Source organism: Parasteatoda tepidariorum, chromosome 9, assembly GCF_982258835.1.
Source record: "Parasteatoda tepidariorum strain Cologne lab strain chromosome 9, Ptep-v5.0, whole genome shotgun sequence".
Taxonomy (NCBI): Eukaryota; Metazoa; Arthropoda; class Arachnida; order Araneae; family Theridiidae; genus Parasteatoda; species Parasteatoda tepidariorum.
In genome coordinates this window covers 102,987,172-103,013,686 of record NC_141763.1, presented here as the reverse complement: position 1 = coordinate 103,013,686, position 26,515 = coordinate 102,987,172, and the positions used below count along the sequence as shown (strand labels likewise).

At 28.4% G+C, this 26,515-nt stretch overlaps 1 protein-coding gene across 3 annotated transcripts; it reads right to left on the bottom strand.

The window, feature by feature from the left end:
* Positions 1–1,940: 1,940 nt before the first annotated feature.
* Rrp1 (Recombination repair protein 1) lies at positions 1,941–26,079 on the bottom strand. Of its 3 annotated transcripts, none has more exons than XM_071186485.2 (8): positions 25,881–26,037; positions 23,870–24,821; positions 22,824–23,770; positions 22,547–22,745; positions 15,558–15,629; positions 7,142–7,285; positions 3,800–3,980; positions 1,941–2,156 (listed from the first exon to the last, which is right to left on the bottom strand). In XM_071186485.2, the coding sequence occupies exons 1-8, from the start codon at positions 25,893–25,895 to the stop codon at positions 2,039–2,041; spliced, it is 2,628 nt and encodes an 875-aa protein (XP_071042586.2). In that variant the 5' UTR covers positions 25,896–26,037; the 3' UTR covers positions 1,941–2,038. The 3 variants fall into 3 exon arrangements, with proteins under 3 accessions (XP_071042586.2, XP_071042587.2, XP_015904307.3); XM_071186486.2 differs by lacking the exon at positions 25,881–26,037 and adding an exon at positions 25,739–25,875; XM_016048821.4 differs by having other exon boundaries at positions 22,824–24,821; positions 25,881–26,079.
* Positions 26,080–26,515: the final 436 nt, after the last annotated feature.

Sequence of the window (26,515 nt, the reverse complement as noted above, 5' to 3'; positions counted from 1 at the left end):
ATTTCAACCTTTCCATTATTACCTGTGTCAGTTTTCTTCTTTTATAGAAAAATCTTGAATAAAAATTATATAACTTTATAAATATAGTTAAATTATTAACTATATTTATAAAGTTATAAGTGAATGGCAAGACCAAAATTTTTTTTCCCAACATATAAAGATTTACAACTTTGAAAAATGCAGATTACACGCACATTGTATTTTGAATTGAACACACTAATGAAAATAATTTTATTTGCAAAGAAATGTAAAAAATAATTAGGAATAATACTAATTTCTAGGAGCGGTTCAAAGCATTAAACAATTTCCAAACCCATCGCATCTTGGACATCCATTTTTTGCAGAGGAAAAAATTAAAATAGTTTTTATTTCTCAGAATTTCACAATAGAAAAAAAAACCTTTCATATCAGCAAAAATAATACATGCACATATTTTTCATTTCACAGGTTGTCATTCACTTGGCTAAATTAAAATCAATGATTCATGCATTTCTTATTTGTCTATAACATTAAGCGAGACTTATTTACTAATCATTTGCAAAATGATTTTTATTTTCTTAGCATTTTTTTTTACATTTAACTTCAGCTCAAAATGATTATTCATGATCTTTTTTTGTTGCATAAATCACAATTAATGGAACTTTTATAATCATTGAGGGGAGCAAATATCCACGGTTCCATGCCATTATCAATGACACTACTATAATTGCTCGGATCCCAAATTGTATTTCTATTTTTACAAAGTAATATTTGCTGAAAAAACGAAAATTTATAACCAGATAAGTATATCCCCTCCACATACCATTAAAAAAAATCTTTCAAATTGAACTGATTATCAGAAACACAATGTATGATACTTTCTAAAATTTTAAAGAAATTTAATGTTATAATAAAAAAAATGTCAGAAAATTTTAAACAAGCCACAATAGAATTTTAATAAAAAATTTACTTAAAATTGAACCAGTTTTTTCTCCCAAATATTCTGTTTAAAAGCAATTTCAGTAAAAATTGTTTTAAAAAAATTATAATTTTTTCATTACAAGATAACAGAGTAGCACTAAGGTTAAGAACAATGGTATGGAACAAGTATTATTTTATCAGTATATTGTATTAAGTTTAGTGCTGTCGGAAAAGAAAGTTTAGTGAGAGTGTTATACAAACATTAAAAAAAAAAAGACTAATTGAGAAACTCTGATTTAAAATAAGTCCCCAAAAAATTCTGTCTTGGGACAGGAATTAACGAAATGCAGCAGAGTACGAATATTTGAGAAAATTATACTCTGTCAGTAAAAGGTTATCCCTAATTAATGTGGTCAGTGATACCAATCTTAGTTAAAACAATTTTCCAATAACATCCAAAAAATTAAAAAAAATCATAAAATTAATAATGCAAACAAGAAATTACAATACAGTTTTGAGAAATGATACAATTAAATAGTCTCCATTTCTCCACATTTTTCATGCTTCGGTGCTCGCCAATAACACGCTATTAGATACAATGCTTTATGGATAGTTCAACTGTATTAATTTTCTAGTTTTCATTAAAGGTTTGACATATTTCATCGTAAAAATGTCATATATGCTAACATGGTAGCAATTGTGACAGTTTTAAATAATAAAATTAAAATAAGATTTTTTCTAAATAAGTTTTGGAGTAGTTTCCAAAAGCTGTTGCAAGCAGAACTAAAATCTGACTTGTTACACAATATGTAAATTCTCACTTAATTTAATTTTAAAAACTGTTTATAGAAAAAAAGAGATAAGAGTTCTACAATATGAAATTTACATGGCTTTTTTATGACCTAGAATGTAACTTTTAATGAGTAATTAAAACATTACATCAAATTTTAAATGTATACTTCGACTAAACTTTCTTTTTTCAAAAATCAGTTAATTTTACTCTCACTAAATTATAATAAATAAATATATGAAATGCAGCATAAAAAGGAATTTTTTTTTTTTATTAAACACAATCACAGATGGTGATAATTTTGACAAAATGAATCAAAATACAGACAAAAATGAAATGAGTAGATATTTAAAGAGATAAAAATAAGGTAATGGGACAATGGTCACTTCCAAAAACATCTTTTCTAATGACGTTATCACAGAGATGATCAGTTAACTTCTTGGACAAAACAAAATAATCTAATCTCCTGAAACAGGAAAACAAAAACACTAAATTAATATTTACACTCATTAAATTAGATTAAATGCAATAAAATTTCCAATCAGAAAAAGTTTAGCAATAAAAAAATTATTCATTGGAAAGGATTTTTTTTCATTAGTAAAGTTAATAGTTAAAATAATTAAATTTTACACAGTTTGCATGTTATAGTTATCAGACTGTTCTGATTCACCGTTAACTTTGAGCCCAAGAAGGCTATAAATACACGTAACTGTCTATACGATGTTCTTTCCTATTTCTCCTGTCCCAGTGTATGTTCCAACTGTGTAACTCTCTGTGTTCTAATAAACATGTCTTTCTCTGATCCACTGATCTCTGAATTTCATTACATCAACAGTTTCAACAAAATTTTACTCTATATAAACCTCATTTCAAAATCATTTTTTTTTTAATGCAGCAAAATTTTCTCAATAATAAAAACTTAATTGAATTTGCAAAAGTAAACTTTTTGGGGTCATTTCTTGAAGAACAGTTTTGATGAATCATAGTGATTTTTTACCAAACTGTTTTGTAAACAGCTGCCAAAAGTCATTTGTTGTTAAATTAAGATTTTGCAAATCAAGTCTTTATCAATTTTACTTTAATAAGTTTAGAGAAATCCTTTTATGTTTTACAACCAAAAAAGTATGTAGAGATACTGTCTGTCTATCTCGTTATGAGCTCTCAGTGCGTCGAAAAGCCGGCTCATTTCAGGAAGCAGTTGGGGCGGCTACCGCCAAGTATATTAGTAGTGGGGTATTAGATGAAACTAATAGCTAAGTGAAAACGAGTTTTTAGCTCCCCATACCAAAACACTATTTTCTCCTCATAATAAATAGACTAGTCTATTACTTTCGCAACCTGCACCTACAAGTCTCCACATCAGATGTGATAAATAGACAGTACATAAAACAAAATTTCTAGAATACATGTTATTATATATTTATATATCTGAGTAGCCACTCAAATCAGGTTTCAAATTTCCCTGATTTTTCCACTTAAAAATCCTAAAATTTACAGGTCGATAGCCCTTTTCTCTCCTCATAAAATGTAGGATGGGTACAAGAAAAGTGTCAATATTATAAAGTATTTAATTTAAAATATTATTTTTTTAATGTTATTTTATCATCTTTGACTCACGGTATAGAGTGATAGCCAGGTCACCTAATCGGAATGAGGTGACCTGGAAAGGTTCTCTATTCTTTAAGAAACCATTGGAGCTTCATGTGGCATTTTAGTTTAACAGGGTTATAATGGACCGAATTTTGATGCAAGCAAAGTATTGCTAAGGTGATGGTATTTCAATTGTTTGGCAATAAATTTTGGTCTAAAAGTGGGTATAACACATGGTAAAATAATTTTAAATAAGAAAATAATTTAAATTAGTAAAAAAACTCAAAGAAAAAATTCCAATTTTTCTTTAAAAATCACTGATTTTTCTAGTATATAAAAAATTCCTTGATAATTCTAGGTTTTCGAGGTGGGTGGCCACCCTGATATATATACATGTAGTTTACAGCTATTTCTTTCTCATACACAAAATGATTTAAAAAAAAAACATGATTAAAATCATACATTGATAAGAAAAAAATAATAATTTAACTTTCAAATATTGAGATGGAAGTCACTTACCATCCAACATTTTTTGCACGTGCATTCGCCATATATGTCCAGAAAGTGTAGGCATCCCCTGCATCAGGATATAAATGGCGAAATGAATCAATGAAGCCTTCAGACAACAGGGCAGAAAAACCTTCTCTTTCCTCTTTAGTGAAACCAGCATTTTTCTTATTATTCTTTGGATTTGCAAGATCTAATGAACAATGTAATATACATTAATTATAACTGAAATTGTGTTTTATATACAGACAAGTTACAAGAATTTCCTTATTGTTGCTTTACCAATACAAGATTTAATCTGCATTAAAGGGCTTGAAAATTGCAATGCCAGGCATACTAGAGCCACAGAAAATTATGTTCTTTAAAAAAAAAAACAAAAAAAAAACTTATATGTTTGAAATATTTAATCAGAAATAACAATTAAGCTATCCCTTTTAATATTGACAAAAATCTGTGAAGTTGCTAGATAGGATGGATAAATGATTGTAAAGGTGAAATTATATTTGATAAAACCCAAATGTTATTTATTTTAATTATACAAAGAAGATTTTATATAAGAACATGGCTTATTATATTTATAAAAAAAATAATGAACTGTTTTTTAAAGACTGTTACTAGGCACTTTAAAATAACAGCACTAGCAAAACTAAAAAGTAGACATCAAAATAAGATTTTGGAGTCACATAGAGCCTTAAGCAACAATGTGTAAAATTATAAAAGCAGAGATACCACAGGTGACTAAAAATGTAACTCAACTAATTTTTGTTTATTTATTCTCTTTAATTATTCAATTCTAATTACCACTATTACTTACACTTCAAATTATTCATATTTAGAGCAAAAACATTTGTTGCATTCACTTTCAATAGTTAACTCAAAAAAAAAAAAAAAAAAAAAAAAAAAATGCTAGAAAAAGTTGCTGAGAATATATTTTAATGAAAAATTTATTTTATTAGTCACCGCTTTTTGGATTTTTTGTTTCCTGTGGCAACCCATCACAAATTATAGAATCTGCAATGTAACATCACAATAAAAAGGCTTTTTATAATATTCAAAGCAAAATAAATGCAAGAAATTTTTTGTTAAAAAATTAAGGTGTAGAAATTATTAATTTCATGTTAGAATAAGATGTCAAACAATACAAATTGAAAACAGGAATTTTAGATATTAATGCAAAGATATTATTTACCGAAGGAGAGAACAAATAAATAAAATAAACTTTGAAAAATAATTATAATATTAATAAGAACAAAAAAATTTATGAACAGCAAGTTTTTATTTGTGATTTAACCCATTTTTGGCCAAATGTGCGTAAATGCATCATTTTGATAAATATTTTTTTATTAACACTGTGGCAAATATTTTTCAATAATTTTATTTTTCTGCTGTTTTTAAGGTTTCTGAAGACATCTATAAAATATTAGTAATTCAATTGGAGTAAATACTTTCTGTTGAGAAATTTTCAAAACATGCCTGTTTTTTATTTTCAAAACTGTTATTGAAAAAATCCATCTTTTAAAACTGTATAATTATACCACTTGAGATTTATTTTATGTTTCCATAATGGGTTAAAGTTGTAAGTTCTGAAAGTAAAATTAAAAAAAAAAAATAATAAAAAAAAAAATACACAAATTTTTAATTCAAATTTAATGGTGCGTTAACGCACCATTGGATGAATGCATTTGAAATAGGCAAAATTTGAAAAACCCCTTTTTATGCAAGGCTTCAGAGTTTTATTGAAAGTTTAAAGTGATTTCTATAAACATTTACTAGATAGATTACTAATTCTCTCTATACCATACATTACTCACTCTCTGGATACCATATTCTTCCTGGTATCCAGAGGTATATTTTATTCTGTATACTCTTTCTGGATATATTACACTTCCTCAAATAGATAAGTACTGGTCTTTAGATGAGTATAAAGGACTGTGAATAATTCGGAAATGCAAGAGTCGAAACAGATTTAAAAGCATAAAGCAAAATATTTATTTGTCGGTTAACTCTTGTCCTGATAAAACAGCCATATTTGCTAAGCTACACCCATTTTTTATGCACATAAGTCAAAAGTATCTACAATTTGGAATATTTTCTCTACATATGTCAATTGAAGAAGAGGTTACTGCCTTATTACAGATGGCAGTCATCAAAAATGTTTGTAAAGCAGAAGCTTGTAAGGTTTGGATTTAAACTTTGGTATTTGTGCTCATTTGACATATACCTTTTCCAATTCATTCCTTATAGAGATGCTGTGGCTAACAGTAATAAACAAAATATACCATTAGGAACAAACGTTGTTCTGAAGTTACTTAGCGTTCTTTCAAAACCTCAGACGTACAAAATTAATTTTGATAATTTTTTCTCTGCCTATGGTTTATTCGAAATTTTGAAAGAAAAATGTTTCTTTGCATCTGCACAGGCTGCGAAAATCGTATAGCTGGTTGTATATTGGATGACTCCAAAAATATAAAGAAAAAAAGCATATTTTCTTTTACGTTTTTGTATTCAACGAGGATGCAGAAACATGTGCATTAAAATGGAATGACAATGCTGTGGTAACAATTGTTACTAAATACAGTACCATTTTGCCCCTTGTAAATGACAAAGGAAACAGTCGCAAAGAAAGAAAAGAAGTGATTTCACAACCCACCGTTATTTCGGATTACATAAAGCATACAGGAGGTGTAGACCTACATGACAATGCCATAGCTAATTACCGTATCAAGATTCAAAGTAAGAAATGATGGCGGCCATTATTTACAAATATCATTGATAGCGTTATAGTAAATTCAGGGAAGCTTCATAGAATTTCAACTAGCTGAAAAATATCACTTGAAGACTTTAAATCTTATACAGCTATTGCCCTATTAAAATATGATTCCAAGAAATATCCATCTGGATCAAAGTACATTACAAGTTACCCATCTTAACAAAGGTCCCCCATCATCCGCAGCTATACCAAAAGAAATATGGACTGATAAAATCGGACAAACAAGAAGTAAGCATGAAAAAAAGCCTGCAGACGATGTAAAGTGTGCAGAAACCACACAATATATTTATGCATCAAATGAAGCCCATTTGCATCCAAAATGTTTTGAATGTTTCCATTAAAAACATAACTGTTGAATTAAACAAATTGTTCATTGATCTGGCCAATGCCGCATATACACACCATTTTATTTCAAAAATAAAATATTATTTTCTACGCACAAACTTATTTTTTGTTAAAAGAATGTAATTTAAACATATTTCAATGAAAATAATACCGTACTTTAAAAAATTTCTACCCTTGGCCTAAAATGGGTTTACATAATTAATATACAATGAAAACAGAAAAGTAAAAAAAAAATTTACCTATTTCTTCATGAGCAACATTTAAGTCACCACAAAGGACAACTGGTTTTTTTTCATCCAAGTTCTTGATATAGGTGCAAAAATCCTTATCCCACTGCATTCTGTAATCTAAACGGACCAATTTTCTTCCGGCATTAGGTACATCTGTTTGATAAAATTGAAAAGTCATTCCTCATTTTAAAAACCGTTAACTCACAATGCAGTTGATTTGCAGCTCATACAAGCAATTATTACTTAGTAATTAAGCTGAAAGAATCCCTAGCAACAATTTTACCTTGGCTATTGTATTGTATTGTATTGAGTTCAAAATTGACTCAATATGGGTCCTATAAGAACATGCATCTAGGGACCAATATTGGGATGTCTAGATTTTTTAATATTGGCATTAGAATAGCCTATATAGGGCCTACATTGGCTAAATAGTAGATACAAAATATCTGGTGAATGTGACAATTCTATACAGGACCAATATTGGTTGTAAAGTGGCTGTAAAATATCGAGTGAATAGGAAAATTAGGCCAATCTCAGAAAAATGAAAGCCGTTTGAACCCTTACTGAGACAAGATTCATGAATACTGGCCCAAAGAGGACCAGTGTTTTCACTACAGTGCGAGAACGCGAGAATCTCGCATATTTTTTTATATTCTCGCATTAAAAAATGATTACTGAGAGAAATTCGTGCATTCTATAAACCAATTTCAAAATTCGCGAATTTCTCGCATTTTGAAAAAAATTTCTCATTTGCGCCATTTAGAATAATACGTTTCACTTTTCTTCCTGGATCTTTTATTATTTTCAACATCTGCCCCATTATCTAGCTTCCCTATTTACCAGTATTGTTCAGAACCTTTAAGAACAACAGAACACCATCCTTCCGAACCACGGAACCTCTTTCAGAACGCATTTCTCTGCAACCACGTGTTTACCGTAGGTAAGGTTTCTTCATGTAAGACGTTAAAATTTTTTGCTCGTTAATGTAAGATGGACAAATACCTTGTAAAGCCAATATCTTCTACTCCGAAACGGACAAATGAAAATGAAACAAATGTGGGTAGAAACGATCAAAACGAAACAAATACGCATTTGAGCAACCTAATGAGAATAGCTGATGAAAAAGTAAATGTAGAACATTTTCCATATGATGATGCAGCAAAAATATTCAATGCTTTAATTAAAATGCATTATAATTAAAGAAATTATTTTTTTTTTCAAGTCTCTTTGTGTTTTTTTTTTTTTATTATTATAATTTTTGAGATCTCACCCTGTTTTTGAGAAAGGGTGAGAAATTCTCACCCATTTTTTTTCTGAGATGAAAACACTGAGGACCCAAGTTATTTTGCTGCTAAGTTATATCACTTATTGAGAGGGAAAAAAAAAACAATTGCTAATAAATAATTACTAAGGCAAATAAAGAAAATTGCTGAGGGGAATAAAATATAAGGAATGAATGAAAAAGAAAAATAGCTTTTGTTTCTTAACTTTTCCATAATTACTTAACACTGAAAATCTCGGCATTCTAGATTTCAGTATTTAATGAAATAATATCAGTAAGAGAAATAGGAAGAAAAAAAAAAGTTTTTCATTCATGATATTCCTTGATTACAATCAGTTTCTATTATTTAAGCCTAAAATGGATAGCAATGTAGATCTGCATCGTAAGTTTAATATCTTATATCTCATTAAGTAACAACTGTTGCATAGTATTTTATTTATTTATTGTTATTATTTTTTAAATAAAGCAATTTTATTGTTTCTAAACAGCTTATTTCTTTTTCTGTGACAATTTTCATGAAATTCATGCATATTCCATAATACAAAATTCTTCTGAGAAACAGTGTTAAGAAATTTTAATAAATATAAAAGTTAGAATTCTAACATCGTATTTCGTTACATGAATATTTTACAATTGGTATTTTGATTCTAATAATTTTGAATTTTGAGAATTTGATCGAGACAATTATATTCTTGTAATAAACTCAATTCTCATTAAATCAATAAATCTTATCAGTAACATAACTACACATTGTGAAGTAAGAACAGTCCGCATTTTCTTCCAATAATCAAAATTGAAAATATAATCCCCAGTGTTCATCTGCACTTTGATCTCTATAAATGCACCTGCTTTGTCCTTTTAGTAAAAATAAGCCTCGATCCCTTAAAAACACTGCCTTTTTATTCATATTCCATTTTTAAGAAAAATTAATGAACTGTTGAAATAAAAATTACAGGCAAAATTATTTGCGTTTATAGGTTTAATTCTGATTACTATTACAAATATTCACTTTGCTCACTTCATTTTCAACTGATTAAATTTGTATAAGTTTCTCTTTTTTCAAGGGGGTAGTATAATAATAATAGGCTGAGCGGTAGCGCTGCCGTGCCGCAGATCCCTGGTTCGATCCTCGGGCCGGGCAGGGTTTACTCAGCCTTTCATCCCTTCAGTGGGTCGATAAATGAGTACCAAGCATGCTTGGGAATAAATTTTTTAAGTGATTTTAAATAAATTACTACGTTAAAAAAAAATTCCATTTTAAATGTTTATTTTTTTTAAATAATTTTCAGCATTAATTATAGAAAAAAATCTTTTAAGCTGTTTATCAAAAAAATTTTGCTTTTCTAGTTCACTTTTTTTCTTGGAAAAAAAAATGCACAGAAATTGTTTCTTAGCATACCTTTAATTACTATTATTTATAAACTACACATTTTTCTCTTATTTAAATAATGAGTGAAAATTACTTTTTGAAATATACACATAAAATAGTAGATGACGGTAACTTTAAAATTGTTGAGGATCAAATTCAGTTATTACATGATATTACGCATTTTGATATACAGTAGAGAACCAATTATCCGGGATGCTCGGGACCATCGCTATCCCGGATATCTGAATTTCCCGGTTTTCTGGATCGACCAAAAAGTGTCGTTAATCGATGTTTTATCGAACCCGAAGTACAAGGAAAAAGTGTAATGCATAAAGTAAGAGAAAAAAAAAGGTACTCCTAACTTTAAAAAGAAAAAAAAAAAATGGTAGAAATATAACATTTAAAAGAATAAAAAAATTTGCAAGTTTAGACAAGAAAATCAAGTTTAAAAAATACAAAATTCTCATATTTATTTTTTAAAAATAATTACAATTCCTAAATTAAATAATATAAACAAAACCAATGATTAAATAACGCAATATATTTCATACCTAATTATACGGGGAGAAACGATAAAATAAAAAGAATACTTATTAATCTAAATAAAAACACTTGAAAATTATCGAACCGAAACGATAGTTAAAAAAGGCACTAGCATAAATATTAAAACCCGGAACAAGGCAAGATCAACGGAATTCAAAAAAAAAAAAAAAAAAAAACCTAATGATAAAATTTATGAATAAAAAGAATTAATTTATTGAGTGCGAAATTTATCGCGAAAAGAAAAAAAATCAAACGTAGTGGAATCAGAAAAACAAAACTGTAATCTGCTTCATAAAATAATCCTATGTTTAAATTAATAAACAATTCTCCTTTTATTTTATTTTTTTTTTGTTGATAAAAACAAGATTTTTAATTACAGCAGATGTGATTCCACACCAAGAAAAACTTGCAATTGATACCGCACTTCCAAAGAATGAGAATTTATTCAAAAGAAAAAGATTTTATTTTTATTAGTCGATGTCAAATAAATATATTTTTCTCTTTTCTTTTTCTGTTCACTGATATGCTTGCAATGCATTTTCCCCACCCCTCTCGTAAATCAGGCAGAAAACGAAATCAGCATGCCACACCCTAGAGTTTGATTGACGGCCTAAAGAAAAAAATCAAGCATTTCTCCCTTCCCTGCCTTCAAGGTCACGGAGGAAATGACGTTTCTCTGGGAAAACGGGGAAAAAGATTTTCCCCTTCCTTACATTTTTCCTCTACTCAACTTCAAGGATGAGTCCAATTTCCGCTTTTTTCGTTCTAGATTAAAATGGCGGGAAAATCGAGCAAAATTTTTCCCGGTTTTCTGGATACCGGATAAATGGTTCTCTACTGTATATGATATTTCACTAAAGATGCATAAGAAAGTAGAGTAAAAATCAAAATACATTTACATTACGATTATAGTTCAGTAAGGAAGCAGTTCTTTTTAAAGAGTAGGTAACTAAATTATTTTGGGTGAATAACAGTTGAGGCTTTTTAAAGTGAGTTTATTATGAATATTGACTAAAATATCTTAAAACAGGAGATGAAATTAAGAAAATTTAGACACTGGTCCACAGGACTAGTAGTAACTAAAAAATATAGTTAGTCCATACATATATTATTGGTCTGTTTACATGGATCTATTAGACTTTTAAAACAGGATGTCCACTCAAATCAGTTTTAAATTTCTCTGATTTTTCTAGGTAAAAATTTTAAAATTTCCAGGACAATAGTTTCCCCCCCCTTCATTTCTTTCACACAGTGTAAGATAGGTATTTTACCCAAAAGTAAAATGCAAATTTTCTCAAGTATTTTATTTAAGAAGCTTTTTTTTTTTAAATATATAATATTGAAAAAATAATTGGATTAGATTTATCTTAACAATTTAGCAACATTTTATTTTTCATTTTTTTAATTCATATTTTTAATGTCTTATGACAACTTTTTGAAAAAAATAAAATAAAATAAAGATAGACGTGAAGAAAATAACATGTTTAGCTTGTAGAACATATAGTTTTTATTGAATAAAAAATGCTTTAATGAGTTACTTGAAGTAGTTTTTGCAAAAAGTGCATCAAAAGCAAATACAGAGTGCCAAAAAAAAAAAAAAAAATTCTTGGACAGGTATTGTTAAATATATTTTTATTAAGAAAAAGAAAATAATTCCAGACAATGATACACTAATATATTTTGTAATTTATTTCTGCTTCGAAATTTAATAATTTATTTTCTTTTAAATATAGAGCTATTTCCCAGTTTTTTCACACTATTTGCAAAAACTGTAGAGAATTCAATGATTATATTTTCTTTAAACCAGTATCTAAACTTAAATATTTGGATAATGTTGTTGCTTTGGAATTAGCACTATTATTTACAGAGATATTCAGCATTTAAATGCAAAATTGTCGAATATCTTGCTGTGCGTACTCTAAAGAGAAAAGCTACATAAAATTCCTTAAATTTTTGTCTTTTTTTAAAATAATCAAAATATTTAAAGAATTACAATCTAGCCACATGCTTTAATAGTTTGGATTAGTTAATTGTTTTTCCCCCCGACAACTAGAAACAAGTATCTGAAGAATATAGAAAGAAAAAAAAATCTATTTTCCTACTTCTTAATAAACACATATCAATGAAATTTTCAATATTCCATATTTATACTTCATTTAATATGTTTCCTATACATTCCTTACTTTTTGACAGCTTTTTAGGGAAAAGGAGAAACAGTATCGGAAATATCATCTCTGGAATGTAAGGAACATTTACGAACTTTCGACAGTGGGATTAATACACAATTCGAATTTTGAATCAAGTATTTACCAATAAAATAGTAAAATTGTTGCTTCATCGCCAGAAAGAACAAAGCAATTATAAACTTTCGACATTGTGATTGACAGCATAATTTGAATTTTGAATCAAAAATCAACAAAACAGTAAAATTAAATCTTATCAAAATATAGCTGGTTCCATTTTTTAAAAATGTTTTAAAAGATTAAAATGAAATTGAGAAAATAAGCATCAATTGGTCTACAAACATTGCTGTTAGTGGATTGTAAGAAAAAATGTTATAGGTTGACTAGGTGAAAAAAAAAATTAATCGATTTCATAGGGTGAGAGTATGAAAGCTTTCAGAAAAGGGTGTGAAATAAAATGTATTGTTATTGAGTTAGGACCAAATAATTTGTGAACTTAAAAAAAATATCCCCAAAGCATCAAAACGAGCTCAAATGATTCCAGTCCACAAAGACAAAGAAAATCCCATGGTTTTATGAACAGGTGCAAATATACTTCTCTCGCCCTACAGCATTGTCTCTAAAGGGGTCAGAAGTTTCTCAAATTCTTTAGCAATCTGGATGAGTTTCACAGTAAGGTAGGTTGGAAAAAAAAAAAAAAAAAAAAAAAGAATTTTTGAACTTTTTTAGCGAGGAAAAGTTGCCAATTGTATTAAAACAGTATAAAATCTTTCCTTTGCGTACTTGAAATTTAGAAAAACTTGAAAAATCACACATTTAAAATAAAATTTCAAGTTGGCTACAGCTTTTGAACAAACACGCTTTAGTTTTTTATGCTTGTATGAGGGTTAGAATTTCTAAATAAATTTAATACCTGATGAATAGCTCAATTTTTTAGTGTTTCAGAAAAAAAAAGTTAATTAGTTTTTAATAATTTTTACCGATTATTCGTAATTTTTACTTAGTTCTTCATAACTGTGGTATTTCTCCAATGCTTCAAGCACCAGCAAAATGTGTGATTTAAGTGCATGAATATCTTCACTTAAGTCGTGTAGCATTTGGGAAGGATATACGTGTGAAGGAATGACTTCAAAGCAATCTGATGGCACAAAATTTCTGGCAGTTTTTCTTCTTCTTTGGAATGGTTTGTCTTGCTTTTAAGATAATTCTTATATACAACCCAAGGACTAGGTTGACAAAAGTTAGCAGTCTAGAATGGGGTAATAGAACTGGAATTAAAAATGTATAGCAGATATCGTTGGCGGACAGGATATTGTTGTAGCAAAGACCCAATTTCGTACCACAAACGATGAACTTCAAAAGTTACAGATTATTTGAAATTATTTCGTTAATAAGAATTCTTGTGTGATATAACTTTTCAAAATGCCGCGAGAATTAAGTGAAGATGATATTAAATCACTGATCAATTACGGAACATCAGAAAAATACTAGTTTCCCTGTCAGTCCCAGGCTTTAGAGAGATGTGTCAAACTTTTTACAACAGCTAGAATAAAATATCTTAACATGAAGATCTAGATCAGTTCAGCCTCTTTTCTCTAAAAAAACAAGACTTTAAATGTGTAGTAGACATAAAAAAGAAACCTTAATAGTTCACTAAGCCAAAGAATACTGCTCATCAAGATATCTCAATGAGAAATCGTCATTCAAGTGCATTTGCTAACATTTAAACATAAATAATATTATTAGGCCTATGGGGTGAAATTTAGGAGTTTTTGATCTTGAAGAATGTAGATGGCAGCACTTTATTGGATTTTTTAATCATTTAAAGTTTTTCGAAAGGGGTCAGCACTAAATTTATAAAGATCTGGTAATTTATATCTTATTTTAATTTTTCTAACTGTAACTATAGATTTCTTATATGTACACATGCTCTTATTAGTATTTTCTCAGTGTACTTTTGACTTGTGCTTTTTTTTTGTAATGTATCATTGAATTTTCATCTTTATTTCAATATTTGAATTCATTTTCTTATTTTGTTCTTTTATCATGAAGCCTTAGGGCACAGTCAGTTTTGGTTTAACTACTGACTACAGAAAGGTTCCAGTGTGTCCCCTGATGAAGTGCTGTTTTGGCTAACATACATATCCTTAAAATTTAGATTTTTGTTTCTACCTTTTCATTTAAAGAGCAAACAGAAGATACTTAATAGACTTTTAATTTCTTTTAAGCAAATGTTTTATTCTTATTGCAATACGCAACTTTAAGACTCAAAGCATTCCCAAATTCATATTTTTCAGACCCACTCTATTTTCAGTGACTATCTTACCTTACTTACTTTAACGGGATCATAATACAGCAAGTTTTGATGCAAGCACAGAATTGCTAAGTTGACAATAAATTTCCACCCAAAAAAAGTGGGTCAAATGGATAGTAAAATAATACTGAATTTCCCCCCGATTTCTCGAAAATTTTATCCAAATTTCCCTGACTTTACCAAGAAAAAAAAATTCCCCGATAACTCCAGGTGGGTGGTAAGCCTATAAAAAAGTTCAAAATAGAGAATGTGTAGTGTTCACAATTATGACAAATGCTATTTTGCGACACAAAATCAAAACAGCCTTCTTTAAGGTCTGAGTTAAAATTTAGTGGTTCTGGACCACCGTAAATTTCAAGCTCTGCTGAAGTTTGAATTTTTCAGTGAATTTATTACAGAGATGCAACTTAAATCAGGAAAAAAAAAAATTCCCTTGTTGCGTTAGCTATAGTGGGCTAATTGTTCTAATTTTAATTGAGGGAAAACTTAAAAGGAACAGCTTTTAAAAATACTTAAATATCCTATAGATTACGTTTTGAGTAGTCACCATTTTTTTAAAGACAAAACAAAATTCACTGTATTTTCCCAGTAAGTAAAGAAAAAATATAAAATTCCCTACATTTTTAGGTGATTTATAAATTTTCTGTATTTTCCAAGATTTCCCTATTCTCACCAGGGAGAGGCGGCAACCCTGTATTACATAAAATAATTTTTAATGAAGAAAAAATACTTACAAGCTGCCACAAGGTAAAATGCTTCATATTCAGCAGTGATCACACGACCCTCTTTGTCATGTTCTTCAACTCCTAGATACAATAATACAGATACATCAGTATCATCTCAATAAACCAGTGGTTGGAAAAACTAAAATTTTTTTTGCAGCTAACTGCTTTACTAAAAATGTAGTTAACGACACCTACTTTTTATATGTATATAAAAGTGACGATGATCTGATCTGAATTAGATCAGATTTATGAGTTTATTCCCATTAAAAACTTTCAAAGTATATATAGATCGCCTCAGAAATTAATCTGATGTTGCCACTCAACTTGGCGCTAATAGGAAATGTCTTAACACCGCGGTAAAATCAGAGGGTTTTTAAATGCAGATAAGTTAAAGGCAGGGCATCTGCTACATTTTAAGATTTTTAAATTCATGACTTTCCATGACTAATTCCTAGAATTTTTCATGACTTAATGAAGTTACTATTTTTTCCGACAAAAACGCAACAAGAAATTCAAAAACGCATTATAACATCATATATTGAAATGATAGGTATAACCAGAACTGTTATACTTTGTATATTCATATTTAAAAATTTTAAATTTAAAAAAACAGAGTAAATAAAGAGTTGAAGCAATAAAATAGCTGAAAAAAATACAAAAGCAAAATTTTTTTTGTAGAATTGTATTCTAAAGATACTTTTCTTGTTCATCTGAAAGGAAAGAAATACTCCTGATTTTTCTGTTCTCATTTCAGAATAAAAAAAATTCACCAATGACTGGCTTGCTTCAGCTAGAATTTCAAATTGATAAAATAAAAATAATAACAAAAATTCTGAAATCACAGAAATTTTAAAGAAGAAATGATTTCGCTCTAGAAATGATGTTTTTTCTTTCATTTTTTGAAAGAACACCATAACTTTTAAAGAACATGATAAAAACATTTTATATTTTAATAAAATATGACTGTGAGTGGGGATTTTATTACAAATTCAGATATTCAGAACACCATGAAATGGGGGAGGCAGGGTTGCCACAGTAAAAAATGAACAAAAATAGTTGCTTTTAGTAGCCTCAAGCATGAAAATAGTTGCCTAAAACTATAAAAATAGTTGCCTGAACAGGAGCAAAAATTTATCAAAAATAGTGGTTGATGTCAGAAATTTTAAATCGTGATACATCGTCCTTTAGACATCGGGATTTAGCACATGTTCAGAAATTACCTATGGGAAATCAATCAAAAATAAATAAAAAGGAATAAATCTATTACAAAAGAAAATATTAATTCTAAACATATTCTACTATAATATCAATATCATTGCTTAATTTTTTCAATTAAAATAATAAAGAAGTCAAAGTAAAAGCAAACCCAAGATTTATTTCATTTTTAATTTAAGAAAAATGAAATAAATCTTGGGTCTAAAAATAATAATACTGTAACAAAATATTTTACATGCGTGCATTAAAATTAAAAGAAAAAAAAACGAAAGTAGAAAACAAACCAAAAAAATGTTCACTTTAGAAAAATTATTATTTTTTTAAAATTATTTGTTGGAAAAAAAAACCATGCTTTTGAAACATCATTAAACCCTCTTTTATTCAATTATTTTAAATAACATAAAGTAGTATTAACTAATGGTCAAATTCTGTACTGAATAAATGTAAAAATATTTTTACTTATTTATTATTATTTTCATTTTTGAAAATAAAATTGACTAAAGAGATTTATTTCTTTAAAAATGACACTGACTATCTAACAAATCATAAAACAAATATTGAAAGAATTTTAATAAAATTATAAATAAATAAATAAAAAAAAAAAAAAAAAAAAAGAAAACTTTAAGTACTAATGTTAAATTATTAAAAGGCGTCCAAATACTACTAAACTCTTCATTTAATTTTGTAAATTTTTTTTTTGTTTTTTAACTAATAGCCAAATTTTTTTAAAACTTTGTTTTCAGTTTCTCAAAAATAAAAGCAAATTAAATAAAGGTAAGCTTTATTTATTAAAGGTAAGTTAGGTATTTATTAAAGGTAAGTATTTTTTTATAAATAAAAACAACTGAACATTTATTGGTTTAAAAATAATCAAATTATTATACTTATCTACATTAAATAAATTTGAAAAAAAAAAAAAAAAATAAATAAAAACTAACTTTTTATAACAAAATTAAGTACAAAATACCCCTATTAAATTGTATCGCTTAAAATGAAAAATAATAATTGAAAAAAAAAACGTATGAAGAAACTTTTTTAATTTATATTTTCTTTTCACTGATCTATTGAGTTCAGAGTGAAAGTTTAAGATAACAGCGATTGTGCAGCAATCGCAAAGTAACAGTAGGTCTCCCAATAGTCGCCTATTCCTGAAAATAGTTGCTTTTTTTAGCCTTTTCAGGCAAAAAAAGTCGCCATAGTCGCCTAAGGCCGAAAATAGTAGCATTTTAGTAGCCTGTGGCAACCCTGGGGAGGGGTTATTTTTAGATTCCATTTTAAAAATTAGATTTTTCAGCGACCTAAATCCATGATTTTCTTTAAAAAATAGTTAAAACTAAAAATAGGTAGTTAAAACTATGACATTTCATGACAAATTTTGTTCAATACTGAAATTCATGACTTTCCAGGTGCGCGGATATCCTGCAAAGGGATTTAATCTCTCCTGCTGCCACCTTCAAAAACTACTTTTTAAATGTAGTAATTACACAACTACATTTTAAAGGTGAGTTTTCTAGAAAACTACTTTCGTTTTCATGCACCCCAATTTAACTGAGTTTTATACAAATTTTAAGTACAGCTGCAACTACTGATAATACAAAGATGAGTGGATAGGATGATCATAATGTTGATCTTATTTTGAATGAGCCAAAATCGGTGTTGACAAACAAAGATTTTTTTAAAGATAATGACATTTCCATAGAACAAAAATATCTTGTTTAACAACAAAGAACATTCTATAAAACAAATAAGCTAATTAATCATTCAAATATGACTTAATTTTTCTAAGCAGAACACAAAATTGTATACATCTAACTTTGTGGTTTTGAGTAAACCGAAGAGATGTTTTAAAATCAAAAGTAATATTTCATAATTAAATTATGCTTTCAAGTATGAAAGAGAAAGATTTGAAGGTGAAATAAAAGGTTTTATTACATTAGACGAGACTATCTACTATAAAATCAGTGACAATTTATAGAGCAGGAAAACAATTACAGTTCACATTTAAGTATTGTCATGTCTATTCTCAATCAACATAGTTTTTGATGGTTAATGCAATGGATTTACCCATAGTTTTAAAAATCTCAATATATTTAATAGTAAGGCATTAATACTATACAGGGTTTCGAATTTCTGACGATTTTCATATGTGTCGATTTCATTGTAAATGCTATCGGATCTTTTTATTGGAAGTTAATTGCAACAAATTTCCACGTAGTTTCTAAATTCGTGATTTTTTAAAAATACATTTTTAGAGTTTTGAGTGGAGAATTTAAATAAACACGTTTTGATATGATTGATTTGCAAGAAATTCAAATGACCTCTGATCCTAAGCATTCCTAGGAGGTTTATAAAATTGAGATATTTTTAGCACATTATTAGGAAGTGCGAGTATCAAATTGCTCATTTCGATAACCACTTTTTGATGTGGTCTACTTGTGCCAATTTTATCGCTAACATAAATTATTTTACAGTCGTTCTTTTGGCAATTATTGCTACCTATTTCAACAAGGTTCAGAAAGTTTACATTTTTAAAGGTTTAGTATTTTAATACACTATTGCCACTCTTTAAATTCGAACCTATAATTTAAATACATATTTTTTGGCGAGCTTTACTTGTGCTGATTTCATCTAAAATACAAATTGATTTTTGATCGTTTTTCGCAGTTATTACTGAGCTTTTCTATCTGAATGAAAGAGTCCTGATTGTTTTAAATACACTATTATGACACTTAAATTTCTAAACAAGCAAAACTTTTTTTAAGGGGGAGAAAAACAACATTTTATGACATGCTTGTTTATTCTGATTATAACATAAATTTAAGAGGTTTTTCTAAAGTTTTTTTTTTGGCAGTTATTGCTACATTTTACCATGTGATTTTGAATATTCCGATACTTTAACACAGTATTATAAACTGAAAAATTTGATTGTTTAAATTTTTCTTCTGTCCTTCAAAAAATAGTTAAGATTTGTAAAACCTTACAATCTATTTAAAATAAATGCTAAATTTTATTTTGCACTTTAAGGGTTTTGTTTCAATTAAGCATTTTAAACTCCACAAACTTTCCTTAAAATAAAGTAGTTAGCTTTCAAATATTTGCTCACAAGAATATTTATTTACTTTTTTTAAAAATTTAATTACATGAACATTTAAGTTTTTTGTTAGAATCTATGCTAAAACAGACTTTTGTATTATGTAATGTGATAAAAGAAAACCATGATGTTTCTCATTGTTCATATTTATTTCAATTCATCTAAATTTTTGCTGATAATAAAATGTATTTTTTTTTTAAATAATTATTTTTGCTGTCTTTAATTTTAAATACATTCACATGCGAGCTTTCATCAGTCAAATCTGCTGTGCATGTGGCCTTTCACTCAAGAAGGTTGTGCACCCTTACGTTACAAATATTACCACAGCATTGTTGTAAGTTTGCGATAGGGGTAAACTGTTAATTTTCAAATTCCTGGTTGTTGCTAATGCTTATTTAAAAGCAGACTTATTTTTATTGCAATGTTGATGGGCTTAAAAACTTGCATCAATCGATACACAAAATTACTTTCGTTTGAACCTTGTTCCTATTCTTAAATAATGGTAAAAGTAGTTGACAGAAATAGCAACCAACTACTTTTGTTGGAAAAGTAGCACACTGCCCTAAAAAAAAGCAACTACAACAGTTTTGCTATTTGTAGCAGCCAGGGTTGGGTTTTTGATGTCAAAAAGTGGTTTTTGACATGACAAGGGTATAATACTGGTTTAAATCGTCAAAAACCCATCAAAAATGTCAAAAACTGAAGTTTGCCAAGAAAATATATAAACTTCAAAACTACCAACAGTTGCCATGCATTATATTGAAATTTAATTATACTATAGGTAATCAGCAGGTTTTAAAATATTTTTTAATTAAAATTAAGGTAAAATAACAGATTTAAAATCTCAGAAATTTATATTCAAATGCATGTGCAGAAAAATTTTGCACAAAAATTGTTTAAATATTGATATTAAAATTTTTTTTCTTCTTCTTTTTGATACTTAAGAAAATTAAAAGTTTATTATTATGCATTTTTGACATATAAGGAACATATAACTAATATTTATAAGGAACCTACAAGTTATGTTGTATAAATACAAACTTGATACAAGTGTATAAAATTTTTTTTTTTAATGTTATACCGAATATCTTTATTATCCAGTATGTTAATTTGAATTTAAAAGTAGTTATATTTATGAATAATGATAAATATAATTCATATTGTTTATTATATTTATTTATAATTATTACACTTATCATTTTAAAACAATTTTCATCTCTTAATTTTTTTTTTCTCTACTTGTATTAAGAATACAAATAATGCATATCTTGAAAGCAAGAAGTAATTATTCAACAGCTGAATATTTAGATATTCAGCAAAACTATATCGTATTCAGCAAAATGAAATTCACAAGTATTTGGATAAACTAAATTTTCAGCATAGTAAATGAATAAGCTGAATATACTGTAAATCGACACTAACTACTCCGTGTATTTAACAGAAAGCACTTAAATTTGTATTGTCTTATGTTAAAAAGATTATTAAGAAGATTTAAAGGAATATTAAAAAGATTTTTCTTTAAAAGAAGATGTCTAATGTACAAAACTGCTAATGTTTATCTTTAAAAATGTCTAATTTTTAGTATAATCTATACTATACACTAAATTTGGTTATAAATAAATTTCTTAATAATATCACTGCAGATTTTCAATAACACATGAAAATGAATATACATAATACTACAAAAGATGTGAGTTTTCAAAAGTACAAGATTTTGGTTACTATTCAAAATATAAGTGTTTCTTCAAAATTTTAAATTTATTTTTTCTAGAACATATTTAGAAACACTATCGTTTAAAAAATATATAAATTTTATGTATTAATTAAATTTCACATATAAATATAGGTTTTTGACATTTTCGAAAGTGAGGTTTTTGACGTGACGGTTTAAACTGTCAAAAACCTGCCAACCCTGGTAGCAGCATTGTTAATTGATGTGACAGTTTTGCCACAGCAATTAACAATATAATACTGTAAAAAAGTTAAACAATTTAAAATTAGAATAAGATAACTATAATTTTCAGATAAAAGGTATGATGGTAGAAATCTTTTTTCTCTGCCCCTAATGGATAAAAAGAAACATGGTTGGAGTAAAAATATATTGTTTATAAATTAATTACAAAGGTAGATTAATTTATGCATTACATTATATTTGGTTTGTGAGCAAAATCTGTTAACCAACATTTTTATTGACATAAAATGTATTGAACATTTATAAGATAATTTATTTTAATATTCTATGATTCTTTTTCAGTTAAATAAAAAATAAGTTTTGCGGATTTTAAAACTATTTCTCTTAAAACAAAATTTTATATAAATTTTAACATTTACACTTTATTTTTGATCTTCTTATTTTTGATCTATTTACATATCCTGTTATATACCAAAACAGCTTTCAGATCATATAAAAATAAAGCCCATAAAATTTAAACCAAAAAGGAAAAAACATAAATAAGAATCCAGCAGGCTGGCTTTTTCCTCTTGAAAAAAAAAAAAAAAATCTGAAAAGAACTGATTTGTAATAAGATAACTAATTAACAATTAATTTCATTATTAAATTAACTACTCAGATAAAAGGTCACATATTATTATGCATCAGCTTCAGACTAAATGATAAAAAGGAATAAATATTTTAGAAAACATAAAATTCTAAGAAATGAAAATTCTGATTTAATAAATTTTGGAGAGCTACCTATTCCATAGTTGACAGAAACAGGCTTCTTCTTACTCAATAAACCAACTCCAGAATAACCGTCTTTATCACCAGCCAGCCAGTATGAGTGATAGTTCGGAACGTTAACCTCCTTTGGCAACATTTTTTCAGAACATTTAGTTTCTTGAAAAGTAACAATATCAGGATTTTCATGTGTAACATAGGCTAGACCATTCTTCTAAAAATAGAATTTAAAAAAAAATGAATAAGAAAAATCAAATGTAAAATTTAATTGCTATTTGAATTTGATAGTTACCTCTATCCAAGCTCTAATACCGTTTACATTCCAAGATGATATTTTAAGGTTCCAGGGTTTGCCAGATGGAGAAGTGGAACTATTGCCAAAATCAATTAATGTGACATCAGGCATTTTGTCTTTTTTAGACTGGCCTTTGGACTTGGGTTCACCCTTAGGCATTTTTGGGGATCTTTCACCACTCTCTTTGGAGTCACCTTCTTTCGATCTTTTACCACCAGATTTTATGTTTTTGGTTCCACCTTTTTGGGTCACTTTTGTTTGTTCTTCACTTACCATTTTATCAAGAGTTGCATCCCGTTGAAGTGTCACTTTTAAGACTTTGGCTTCATGTTTGTTTTTTTCTTCTGCAGAGGTTTTCCTTTTACGCTCAATGGATGGAAGATTTTTCACCTGCAAAGAAGCTTCTTGTTTTTCATCTTTAACATCAATTTTCGAATTTTCCTTTTTAACCATATCTTGACTAGGCTCACTAGAATCTACATTAGATTCTTTATTACAGAAGTCTTGAACAGTATCTTTTTGATTAGCTTTCCTCCTACCACGTTTAGAAGGCACGTTTGATTCTTTGCTAGGAATATTTACGTCACTTGACTCTTCTTCCATTTTTTCTAACCCAGAAGATTTATGGCATGATAGAACATTTGCTTTCTTTCGTCCACGCTTGGATGGGACTTTATCTCCAGTTTGATGCTCTTCACTAGGTATTTCTTTAGATGCTTCTTCATTAAAATCAATTTTTTCTAAATCGGAAGATTTATCAGATTCTAATGGGTTAGCTTTCTTTTTTGTACGTTTCAATGGAGCTTTTTCATCACCTTGGAGTTGTTGATTCTGATTGTCTTCAACTGATTCTTCTTTAATCTTGTCATTATTGGCTTTTCTTTGCCCACGCTTCGATGGAACTTTTTGTTCAGCCTGCAGCTGCTCGTTCTGAATATCTTCACCTGGTTCTTCTTTAATCTTCTCAGTAATGACTTTTCTTTGCCCACGCTTCGATGGAACTTTTTGTTCAGCCTGCAGCTGTTCGTTCTGAATATCTTCACCTGGTTCTTCTTTAATCTTCTCAGTAATGGCTTTTCCTTGCCCACGCTTCGATGGAACTTTTTGTTCAGCCTGCAGCTGTTCGTTCTGAATGTCTTCACCTGGTTCTTCTTTAATCTTTTCAGTAATGGCTTTTCCTTGCCCACTCTTCGATGGAACTTTTTGTTCAGCCTGCAGCTGTTCGTTTTGAATATCTTCATCTGGTTCCTTAATATTTTCCATATTAGCTTTTCCTTGTCCACGCTTGGAAGAAATTTCTTCTTTAGCTTGAAGTTTTTTATCAGATGCATTTTTACCATTTTTCTTTGGCCGGCCACGTTTCAAAGGAACTTTTTTCTCTTCAACTTCGTTTTTATCATCAGAACTCTCGACTTTATCAGGTTCTGTTTTGTCTTTATCACTGATGAATTCAGATTTACTTTTTCCAGAAGTATTTGATTTAGATGACTCAGTAGTAACAATTTCAAGATTCTGTTTTGCGAGAGATTTTTCGTTACTTTTATCAACTACAGGAACTGATTCAATTGTTTCAGTAGCCACTGGAACATTTTCAGCAGGAACATCAGCTTTCTTCCTACCACGTTTCAGAGGAGCTACTTTACCTTTCAGATTAGTGTCATTTTCTATATCATCATTAGTTATTTCTTTTGCGTTTTCTGTTTCCATTAGCTTATTACTAACTGAAACACTTATAGCTTTAGAACCATCAGAACTATTAGCTGTTTCTTCCACAGTTTCTGAAGATTCATTCAGATTCTGAAGATGTCCATTAGATTTATTATCTTCTGTAGGTATATTAATATTATGATTTTCATTTGATTTTTTATCACTCAATTTGTTTAAATTATTATGATTCAGGTTTTGATAATTTTTATTCACTTCTTCAGATTTCATGTTTGTTTCACTTCCATTTTGCATTACCTCAATAGTAGTTACCTTTTTACGACCACGTACCTAGATTAAAATGAAATAATAAATAACAATAAAAAAAGATACTCGACTAGCTCTCAGTATTAGTAACATTATTTCAGTTTATCATCTGATAAATCCTAATAAAATCTTTATAGATGCACTAAAATATTAAACTTAGCGATTATTTTATGGTAGATCACTATACTGAAAGTTATCCAAAATTCCAAGCATAAAATCTATTTGGCACCTTGGCGATTGTAGTTGACGCAGCAGATCAGAATACGGAAATATCCCCCATTTATTAAATAAGATAAAACTTGAAGGAGATATTTCTGTATTGTGATTTGTCACACCAACTACACTCACCAAGGTGCCAAATTAATTTCAAACAGGAAAAATAAAACATGTTGGGATTTGCTCCAGGGTGGCTACTAGTTATACCCTTCAAATTGGTCGCGTACTGTAATGTTTTTTACTTTCTCGCAGGCCAATGCAAGGCCTTGGCAATTATCCTGCCACAGATCACAAATATCCACACTTGAATTAACCCTAGTATCCCTAATAAATTATTCTGGATTCAAAGATTAATAAAATATTTTTTTAAGTCAGATTTCAATAATTGTATCAAACATAATTTATCTGTGATAAGTACCAAAAATGAAAAAAAAAATTCCCATGCTTCTATTTTCCACATTTTACTTAATTTTTTAAATCAGAAAAGAGCCATAATAGTTTTTTTCTTTTTATTGATATCCAACTGTCCATCGAGACAAAAGAAAGGCTACGATTATGGACATCTGACCAACAATCACATAATGTAGTTTCGTTTTTCATAAATATTCATTATGCAACTAAACAATGCTATACAATTATATCATAATAAAGGTACCAAAATATTTAATGAATTGAAGATCGGATATGCAATTATAAAACATCACGCAGTCAAATTTAAAAGTTACCGAGTTTAACAAAGATCCTAACTAAAGCACATGTTCTGATTACAAACCAGGGCCTAGAAAAAATATTCGCAAATAAATAGATATTAATTTTAATAAAAATGTAATTAGACCAAATACATGATTAGAAAGCTTATTTTTATACCGATTTTGGAGGCATCCTGATTGTGAAAAAATAAGGGACCTAAGATAAATTATAAAATCTTATGGAATGATAGAAAAGAAATTGCAATAACTAATATTTTACTCCAAAGGCACTTGTTCGTAAAAATTAAAACTGAAACTGAAAATGAGAGTTGAAACAAATTTCCTACTGCGCGCCAAATGATAACAGAAAATAAAATAAAAAAACTACTTCAACTTTTACTTATGCATTTAGTCGGAACATTTATGGAGTGAAAAAGGCTGCCGCAAGGCTGCGCTCTGTTGATTAGCATAGTTCCTTAAGTGCTGATGACACTAGGCAACCAAGTGGAGGCAACTAAGTTAAGAAACCGGTTTTTGGTTTCTCGTTTGTGATCACACGTTACAACCTTCGCTTGTTCAACCAACTCTGAATAGTCCAATACCAGAACGGCACTGGTATTGGACTATTGTAGTATATAACAGTTCAATACCAGAACTTATATTTTTCAATAAAGTTTATTGCTAACAACTCTTTTAATTATCATGGAAGCGATTATTGACGATGTACTTGAAGTAGGCGTTGAGCCGATAGCTGAGTTTCTGAAAGAAGAACTAGAACAGAAAAAAGGTGATTGAAAAGCAAAATAATTTCTT